The following is a 10,342-nucleotide window of genomic DNA, read 5'->3' on the forward strand; positions in this document are numbered from 1 at the left end:
GATACACCAAGTCATCTAGGGAATTGGATTCCCTCATCTCTTGTGTAATCATGATATTGTCTTCATCTACATGAAGGTTGTTCTTAAAGGAGGAAATAGAAGTAGAGTTCAGAGAAGTTTGACACTCACATTCCATTAGACAGCTCTTAATCACATATAGCCACATTGAGCTGTAAGGAAAGTTTGGCTGTGTGCCTAACTAAAACTCAGGTTGGGTTTGGGGGCATAAGGTAATATTACCCAACTGTTAGTCTCTGAGTGTGAAGGTAGTATTTTGATGAGGGTAGTCAGGAAAAACTTCTGGGATTTCAGCAGAGATCTGAAATGAATGAGGAAAATCATGTAAATCTCTGAAAAAAGTCTTTTGGAAAGAAGAAATAAAAAGGAAGTTTTCTATTCAAGTAGACTATTGACTGCTTTCTATTTTTTTTTTTTTTTTTAAGTTTGTTTATAGCGAGGGAGGGGCAGAGAGGAGAATACCAAGCCCCTGTACCATCAGCGCGGAGCCTGATGCGGGGCTCCATCTCAAACCATGAGACCATGACCTGAGCCAAAATCCAGAGCCAGACGATTAACTGACTGAGCCACTCAGGCACCCTGACTGCTTCCTATATTTAATCTTTCTTTCCCTGTGTAATTTTGTTAAAGAGCTATGCTATATGGAAGTGTCTGGCATATAAATGGTCAAGAATTTCTTTGTTTTATGTTGTTCCCTCAACTATTCTTTTGATTCTATCCCTCTTTTAAGTCTTAGGTGATACTGTCTTTCATGAAATCTCAGGTTATCTCATTTGCCTCTCTCATGCTATGTAACTGTTCTGTGTCAATTGTTGCCTCAGATGTAAATAAATTTCTATATTAAAATGGCATTATACTCTATGTTTCTTGAAGGCAGAAATTTACACTTTATTAAACTGGATTGCCATACATTTATTATAGAAAAATAATTCTTGATATACTTTCACTCCACTCTGGTGTTCTCTAGAATTAAATTTAAAGTAGTAAGTGTCAATTGAATGTAAATATCATTCACACGTAAATGGGTAAACTGGGTATATTTTCTTCATTATAGGTAAATACTGCAACAACTGTGGCTGACTTAAACTCGATAGTAAATGAATGCTATAACTATCTCGAGCTTATTGGATGTCTAAGACTTATAACATCAATAAGTGACAAATACATGTTGGCAAAAGATATACTAGTTTACCATGTAATTAAGAGAGTCCAAGCACCCTTTGAAAGGTAAGTTGTTTATATGATTCTCTCAAATTACATGTTTAAAGTGATTGTCTTATAATGTTAGATATATTTGATAAAAATTTAAGCTATTTTAAATTTTTTTTTCAACGTTTTTATTTATTTTTGGGACAGAGAGAGACAGAGCATGAACGGGGGAGGGGCAGAGAGAGAGGGAGACACAGAATCGGAAACAGGCTCCAGGCTCTGAGCCATCAGCCCAGAGCCTGACGCGGGGCTCAAACTCACGGACCGCGAGATCGTGACCTGGCTGAAGTCGGACGCTTAACCAACTGCGCCACCCAGGCGCCCCAAAATTTAAGCTATTTTAAATAGTGCTTTAAAACTAATGACTTACGGATAGTTACTGTTCTAACCCTTTTATATGGAGTTGTGTAAATGTCTCATACTTGGGTAGGAAAAGTAATCATTGTCTCAACTTATAATTATTTTTCTAAATAAAAAATATTTTAAATTTCTTAGCATATAAGCCAACTATTCGATTTCTACTCATTCACCTAATAACTATTTATTGAGCACCTGTTGTCTGCTGGGTAATAAGTACTAAGCATTCTTTGATTAACAAGGTAGGTGTGAGCTTTGCTCTTTGTTAGCTTAGAACACTGGTCTTCAAACTTTTTGTTCTAGTTACCCTTAAAAGAAGTTTGGAAATTTATGGTTCTCACATTTTTTCTATTCTCATAATATAAAATACATATGAAAGTAAGCATACTGGGACACCGTGTAATCACCACACAAATCTAATAATTACTAGTCAGCCTGTGGCCAGTCTTGTTCATTTACCTTTGTTAATCCATAGATTTAAATACATTTGATGCGTTCAAAACCATTACACTTAAGTTCTAATTGTCTCCATATTTTGCCATTGTAAATCTTTTGTTTCTTTTGAGTTTTTTTTTTTCTTTAATGTCTCTTTATTTTTGAGAGAGAGAGTGTAAGCATGAGCGGGAAAGGGGCAGAAAGAGGGACAGAGGATCTAAAGTGGGCTTGGAGCTGACAGCAGTGACACGATGTGGGGCTTGAACTCATGAAACCATGAGATCATGACCTGAGGTGAAGTCGGACACTCAACTGACTAAACCATCCAGGCGCCTCTTTTTTGAGTTCTTCTGATGTTAACCTTAATGATCTATGATAGCTTTCTTGCTGTATGGTATGATGAGGTCTTTCAGGCTCTGTTTTGCATTTTGAACTAAGGAACCTTTGTTTCTTTGAAAGGGGAATAGTATTTGAAAAACACAATCTGGATGCTAGGAATGCTTATTTTTGCCAGATTAGTCACTGTTTTTAGGCCTTTTCAGTGGAGCCAAACTAGGAAATATAGGACTGTTTTGGTTTGGTTTCAGGTTTTTAAGGTAAAAAATATATTGGCTTTTAGTGATAACTTCAAATTCACTACTACAAGATTTTTAACTTTTTCTTTGCTCCATGTTGAGAATCTTAATTGTCAACAACACAGGAGAATTAAAGTATGAAATAATTACTCACTTGATTTATTCCACATTTCATTAATAACAGTCTCAAATAACATTACCAACATTATCACCAATACCATATTAGTATTGAAAACAGATTAACATTTTTCTAGAGCTGTGTAAATTATTGTATTTTAAAAACATTTGGAATATTCTGTTTTTATACTACTAACTGAATATACATTTTATTTTCATTTTTTATTTTTAATAATTTTTACTTATTTTTCTTCTTTTTTCTTTCTTTCTTTTTTTTTAGCATTTATTTATTATTGAGAGAAAGAGACAGAGCATGAGCATGGGAGGGACAGAGAGAGGAGGAGACAGAGAATCCAAAGTAGGCTCCAAGCTCTGAGCTGTCAGCACAGAGCCCTATGTGGGGCTCGAAGTCACAAACCATGAAATCATGACCTGAGCCAAAGTCAGACGCTCAACCTACTGAGCCACCCAGGAGCCCCTACTTATTATTTTTATTAATGTTTATTTCCTTTGAGAAAGAGAGGGTGAGAATGGACGTAAGTTGGGGGGGGGGGGCAGAGAGAGAAAAGTGGGGAGAGAATCCCAAGCAGGCTCCTTTCCATGCTCAGTGCAGAGCCCAACGTGATGCTGATCTCACCACTGTGAGATCGTGACCTCACATCAAGAGTCAGATGCTTAATGGATTGAGCCACCCAGGCACCTCTATTTTTTGTGATTTTTAAAAATTTTGTTTTATTTTAAAATAATGTCAAATATTTGCATGGTTCCAAAGTCTAATCTATAATGAAAGTATATTGAAAGAACTCAGAGGCACCTGGGTGGCTTAGTCGGTTAAGTGTCCGATTTTTGATTTTGGCTCAGGTCACCATCTCACAGTTTGTGAATTCAAGCCCTGCATCGGGCTCTGCACTGACAGCACAAACCCTGCTTGGAATTCTCTCTTTCCCCACTTTTCTCTGTCTGCCCCTCCCCAACTTGTGTCCATTCTCACCCTCTCTTTCTCAAAAAAAAAAAAAAAAAAAAAAACTCAGCTCTATGATACCAGTTGTATTCAGAGGGGTATAGCTTTCATCTTTATCACATTCACCTTTCATTCCCTGATGAAGTAATCATTTTAGTGATTTTCGTTGCTTATCTTTCTATTATTTATGGGTTTAAAAAAATTTTTTTAATGTTTATTTATTTTTGAGAAACAGAGAGAGACTGAGTGGGGGAGGGGCAGAGGGAGAGAGAGGGAGAGAGTATCCGAAGCAGACTTCAAGCTCTGAGGTGTCAGCACAGAGCCCGATGCGAGGCTCAAACTCATGAGTCATGAGATATGACCTGAGGGAAGTCAGGCACTTAACTGACTGAGCCACCCAGGCACCTCTACTTGGGGTTTTTTTTAATGATAGCAGATAAATATTTGTGTGAATGTGTACTAATTTCTTTTATTAGATAAATAGTAACATACCATCCACTCTTTTTTCTGGTCTTTTTTTTTTTTTTAATTGGCAATATATTCTGGAGATCACTCCACAGTAGAAAATACTTGTAGTTTAGAATCTCTATCACATGGCCTTTTCCTCTCTGTGTCTCTTATAGAGAGACACTTTATAATCCACTTGTCATTGTATTTAGACAGCCCAAGTAATCTAGATAGGATGATCTCAAGATCTTTAATTATATTTATTTAGACCTTTTTTTCCAAAGGAAAAAGTCTACGTCTTTTCAGTCTACGTCAGGATGACTGACAGTATTAGGGTTTGTTTCTGGCACATCTCTAGAGCTAGAGCATGGAAACAAACTTGGGAATTTGCATGCCTGATACAATTCCTCTGCAAGTGGTTTGTAATAGGGTGGTAGAGGGGTATACAGAGAAATGAGCAGCTAAAAGGGGTTTCAGAAAAGGAAATTCATAGGACTAGGTAATAAGGGATGGAAGAGGAAATAGTTAAGGATGACGTTTAGATTTAGCTATCCTAATTTGAGGGATAATGGAGGCATATACTGTCAATTATGGTTCAGATTCTGGTAGTAAGCTAATTAACTTTCTTTTGGACTTGATAATTGTTTGGTTGCTTGGAATATATGGTAACAGTTAGCCTGTTGGGTATATTTCTGGGCTGGAGGTAATAGATTTTATAGTGATGAGTGAGTGTATACCTGCTAAATACAGCCATGGGAGAGGGTAAGGGAGAAGAGAAATTGGCCTTGTTACAGATCAATGAGGGAGAAACAGCAACATTTAAGGCAAAATAAAGAAAGACAAAGCTTTGTAAGAGCCTGAAACGATCTGGCCAGAGAAATAAGAGAAACCAGAAGACTGATGCTGTAGAAGGAGATCATTCATGAACTTAGGGCAGTTTTTCCTCAGATACAGACAGGAATGGAATAAAAGTGAATAGGAAATAAGCAAATGAAGATAGTGAATGTACATTAATCTTTCAAGTGGGTGGTCTCCTACTTGACCATCTACTTAGAAAGGAAAACAGATGGGATTGAAAGAATTTTTTTTTTTCTATTTAAAGATGGGAAAGATAAGCACATTTCTGTGCTCTGGAGGAAAAGCCAATAGAAAAGGAGATGAATCTGTAGCAGGTACCTAAGAAGGTGGGTAGGGGATCTAGAGCCACAGGTAGGGCTCAGTCAGTCTGATAGGCAAAAATAAACCTCCATTCTTCCTTACTAGTAAGAATGTGCATTTTTAAAAGTTTACTTGTATTTTGTTAATTACCCATTCATATTTAGCTAATTTCCTATTAGATTGTTCTTTCAGAAAAATGACTTCAATTTTTTGTATATTAGAGAAATTAGTTTTCTGTCATGTATATAACAAACATATTCCCACTTTTTTTTGTCTTCTTAATTTCTTTTTAGCAGTACATATTTTAATTTTTTTATGTGGCTAAGATTTATTACTACTATTTTTCTTTGCATTCTCCAGGCATCTTCATTCTTCTACCAACTAACTTTGCAGTGTAAAATACTTCACATGTCTACTTTTTTCCTTTTAAAAAGTTGTTAGCTTAATTTATAACTAGTTTATAAACTCAAATAATGTGAGCAGATAAAATATTAATTTTATATTAGTATACCTGTTTGTTATTGATTTAAAAGTATCATATCATGTATATCTATATTATATATTTTTCCTCATATGTAAGTATATGTGGTAGTAAATTAGCTAGAAATGTTAATTTGTAATTGTAATACCAAACACATGTATAAATGTTGGCTTATTGTTTATTTCTCTTAAGTTTTAAGCAGGGTCTGAAAACTCTTGGTGTTTTGGAGAAAATTCAGACTTACCCAGAAGCATTTTATAGCATCTTCTGTCATAAACCTGAGAATCTTTCTGCAGAAATCCTTAGTGATCTTTTTACAGTCCGCACATTATCCAATGTACAGTCTTTGGGGTTTTGGAACAGTTATTTACAGGCTGTTGAGGGTATGTGGATGTTTTATTTTTTTTTAATTGTCTTAGAAAATTTGTTATAGTATATTAGTTTATTTCTTTGAGTTTTGCTTTTTGGTAATAAGACTTTTCATCTAACTCCATATTTACAGAATGTATTTCAAGACAAGTTTATATGACTGAGTTAAAAGTGATCAGGAAAGATTACAGAGTAAAGTCAAATTTTGCAATATATTGTCCTCTTGATAATTTGAGGTGAAAGGCATTCTTATGTGTAATTTTAAGAAACAAAACAGATGAACATAGGGAAAGGAGAAAAAATAAGAGAGAGGGAGGCAAACCATAAGACTCAATTATAGAGAACAAACTGAGAGTTGCTGGAAGGGAGGTGGGCAGCGGGATGGTTTAAATGAGTGATGGGCATTAAGGAGGGCACTTGCTGTGATGAGCATTGGGTGCTGTATGTAAGTGGTGAATCACTAAATTCTACTCCTGAAACTGATATTACACCGTATGTTAATTAACTGTTATTTAAATAAAAACTTGAAAAATAAATAAATAGGGGATTGCCACAGCATAGAGTAATCCTAAAACTAGTCATCGATATCATCTTTTGCAGTGTTAAGTTAAATTGAGTTATTCTTCATCCATTGCTTAGGGCTATGGAAATGGTAAATATCGTTGAGCATTAGCTATGTAAAATCATTCCATTTAAATTGAGCAGGAAGGATTTAAATTTTAGTTAAAATTCTTTTTAGGTGGGCTGTTTAGTTGTTTTACACCATTTATTTTTCCTCTCTGCATTTGATGAACTAGTTTCTTAAATAGGGATGATCCGGAAATGGTTTAAAATTATTTTTATTATCATGCCCACTGAACCTCTTTAATTATATGATAATTTTATATTAGAGAAGGCATTCGAATGTATAATGAGTAGTTCTAAATGATTTTCTGAGTTCTACTTTGAGGTTCAAATAAACATTTATTGGATGTACAGTTTTCCTCTTATTACATTTGATCTGGTGACTTAGTTTGTCTAAGATAGATGTTAGATTCTCTGCCTTTAAGTATTCATTCACTGTCTAGTTGGGAAAGAGTCTATGATGATAGCAATATATATAACATGGATTTATTTTTCTTTTTTGGTAAACTTTTCAGATGGTAAATCTGCAGTAACAATGGAAGACATTCTTATTTTTGCAACTGGTTGCAATTCCATTCCACCAGCTGGATTTAAACCCACTCCTTCAATTGAGTGTCTTCATATGGATTTTCCTGTCGGAAACAAGTGTAATAACTGTTTAGCTCTTCCAATCACCAATACATATCAAGAATTTCAAGAAAATATGGATTTTGCCATAAAAAACACTCTAAGACTAGAAAAGGAAGAAAGTACTCACTACATTGGACATTAAATGTTTTGAACAAAGACATGCTTCTTTAAAAGCTGCTATTGATACTTTTTGTTTCAGAAATCTGTCCATCATCATTTTTGAACAAACTTGTCAGCTTCTTGGCCCAATAAAATTTATGATATGAACATAAAGGAATGTTTTGGCCATTTAAGCTAAAAACTTTTTGTGTTAAAGTATACCAGTCAAAGTTGATATTTTTCTATTTTCTTAAAATACATGCTTCATAAACTTTAATATAAATAGTTTTAAAATAGCTGTACAGACTTTTTTCAAGTATAATAGCATGGTATATATATATGTATATGGGGGAAAAAACTTGTATTCACTATTTCTGCAAATTAGTATTAGTTACAGGATGCCACAATGTTTTTTCTAGTTTTACAAAATTTTCAAATTATTTCTTATTTTATTTTAAAGCATTAAATAGAAAAGCTAATTGATAAATCCTGTTATATAAATCAAAGGCATATATTCCAGGGAACGTGTTATAAGTGTTTTTTTTTTTTTTTTCTAGGATGGCACTAAATTGATTAAAAATGCTTTTAGATTACTGATTTATATTAAAACAGACCTTCACTGCAATTAGATTATGCCTAATGGGAAGTATTATATGAAAAGCAGAATTGCACAAATATTCTAAAATCTATGGACATTCCATATAGTCTTAAGAACACTTCTGAGGTGGATAAAATATAGTTGAAAATACCTAAGAAAGTGTCTTCTTTAAAGCCTTGTCTTTAATCATAGGATTTTTTTCCCCTCTCTGTATCCCCTGTGTCGTATTAAATCACATTATGTCTGATCCAGAATCATTTTTGGTGTCTCAGTTATCTCAGTGGATCGCCATGTGGTAGGTTTGACTATTTGACAGTTATTTATTACCAAGATGGTTGTATGATAGGTAAACTGGTACCACTGTGTTATACAGTTATCTTCTTTGCTCTTGAAAGATATTGTTATTATAAAAGCAACCTAGAAACACGTAAGAAAGAAATGCAAATAGAATGAAAAACCCACTCTGATGTCACCATGCAGAATTAACTACAGTGTTTCATTGTATCTTACTATAAACTCTTTACCTTTCCTTGCCTTTTAAACTTTATTAATGTTACTAAAAATTAACACCTAAAAGTAACAAAAAAAATCATATAATAACAATTTGAAGATACATAGTCCCATGGTCACGTCCCCATGTGTATGTTCTTACAAAAGAAGAAAGTGGAAAAGTCTTATGTCCCTAATCTATTATCAAATATTAAATGGGTTTTCCACCAAGGTAAATTGGATAAGAGGTAAATCTTTATGAGAGGTTGGTTTTAATCACATTTTTTAAATATACATAGCAGATAATCAACTATCACCATATTTTCCCCAAGACATCCTTTAATTATTGATACTTTTTAAAGGAAAACAACATATCTCTTAATACCAAAGGAAAACTAAAACATAATCATAATACAATTTCCTTTGTTACACTTACTGACAGACCCAGCAAATTACAGTTTCATTTTAACTTGAAGTTTTTAAGAACTTAACACAAGGCATGTCTTTGTCTTGAATTGTTAAATTATCAAAAGTAATTAAAGGATTAATAAAAGTTTGAATACCTAATATAAACTTCAAATTTTCCATATAGCTTTTATTCTAAATGTGATGATAAATTGGATATTTCTCAACCCTACCTAGATTTTATGAAATTAAAAACCAGTATAAACCACATAACCTAATTAAAGCTATTTTCTGGTCATTTGTAGTTTTAATTTCTCCTGAAGTGGTAATTAAAACTGATGAAATTTCACACAGTTTTTGGGTAGGGTACGGTAGGGTTTGTATGGAAGCAATATGCTTGGTTGGCGATAACTAGAAACAGTATTTCAGTTCCTCATTTCACTATGTTATGTGTAGACAGGGACTTAGGGATAAGGTATGATGTAAATAATAATTTAGGATATTCACATTTTAAAGTGAAGCATACTTATTGCAAAGCATCTTCTGGGTTTAAGGATGTTCCATTAATTTGATATTTAGGTTAATCTGTATAGTCAAGGCATAGTAGAGAATCCTATATTTATTTTCTGCAGTGTTACTATGTCAAATGGTTAATATTGTGATTGTTCTTTTTCTTTTTTCTATTCATTGTTCTAGCCAGTGCACAACTCTTACTGACATTGAATTTCTAAAGTCATTATGCTATGAAACCTTATCAATGTGTATTTGTATTTCCTAACTGTTTGAGTTGTCAAAATGCCATATATTTCAAGTTTGTTTTCCATTGGTCTCAATATTGAAGAAAACCATAAAGTCACCTATTACACATCTGCTAATGGTCTTTGGTTAGTTTTAAATTCGTTGTTTTTAGACATCTTTTAAGCCTTTTGTTATGGGAACTTTTTCTGAAGACCTTTTATACAATTCTTTATATTCTTGTACTTAGTCACTTTAGTGTTTTAGTACTTAAGGTTAAAGTTTCTTTAAAATATTTCATCAAACTGGGTTATGATTTTATACTTTGTAATATTTAATTTCCATATTATGAATAAGCCATTGTTTGGGTCAAGTAGAAAGCTTTCATTTGATTACTAACCAGAGAATTCACTTTGGCTTCTACTTTATGCTAAAACTTTCAGTAATTTTTTCCCTAAATTTATGTAATCTATTGTTACTTTTATACTCAATACTGAATGCTAAGTAAAGGAGATTATAATAGGTAAGTTTTCTCCATGACTTTGCCTTTAGTATTTAGTCATTATAAGAAAATGATTAGAACAAGATTCTATTTATGATAATGTAATTCTTTTTTATATAGGGATTATCACATG

General features: G+C 33.3%; 1 protein-coding gene across 4 annotated transcripts in view; it reads left to right on the top strand.

Annotated features, from left to right (window-relative positions):
• Positions 1–9,844, top strand: part of G2E3 (G2/M-phase specific E3 ubiquitin protein ligase) — a 69,091-nt gene extending 59,247 nt beyond the window's left edge. For all 4 annotated transcript variants that reach the window (XM_006932797.5, XM_003987528.6, XM_019832887.3 and 1 more), the window contains 3 exons: positions 1,073–1,245; positions 5,951–6,141; positions 7,267–9,844. In XM_006932797.5, the coding sequence (XP_006932859.1) occupies positions 1,073–1,245; positions 5,951–6,141; positions 7,267–7,523 (621 nt within the window). In that variant the 3' untranslated portion in view covers positions 7,524–9,844. The remainder of the gene's footprint in view (positions 1–1,072; positions 1,246–5,950; positions 6,142–7,266) is intronic.
• The last annotated feature ends 498 nt before the right edge of the window (positions 9,845–10,342 follow it).

Source organism: Felis catus, chromosome B3, assembly GCF_018350175.1.
Source record: "Felis catus isolate Fca126 chromosome B3, F.catus_Fca126_mat1.0, whole genome shotgun sequence".
NCBI classification, from domain to species: Eukaryota; Metazoa; Chordata; class Mammalia; order Carnivora; family Felidae; genus Felis; species Felis catus.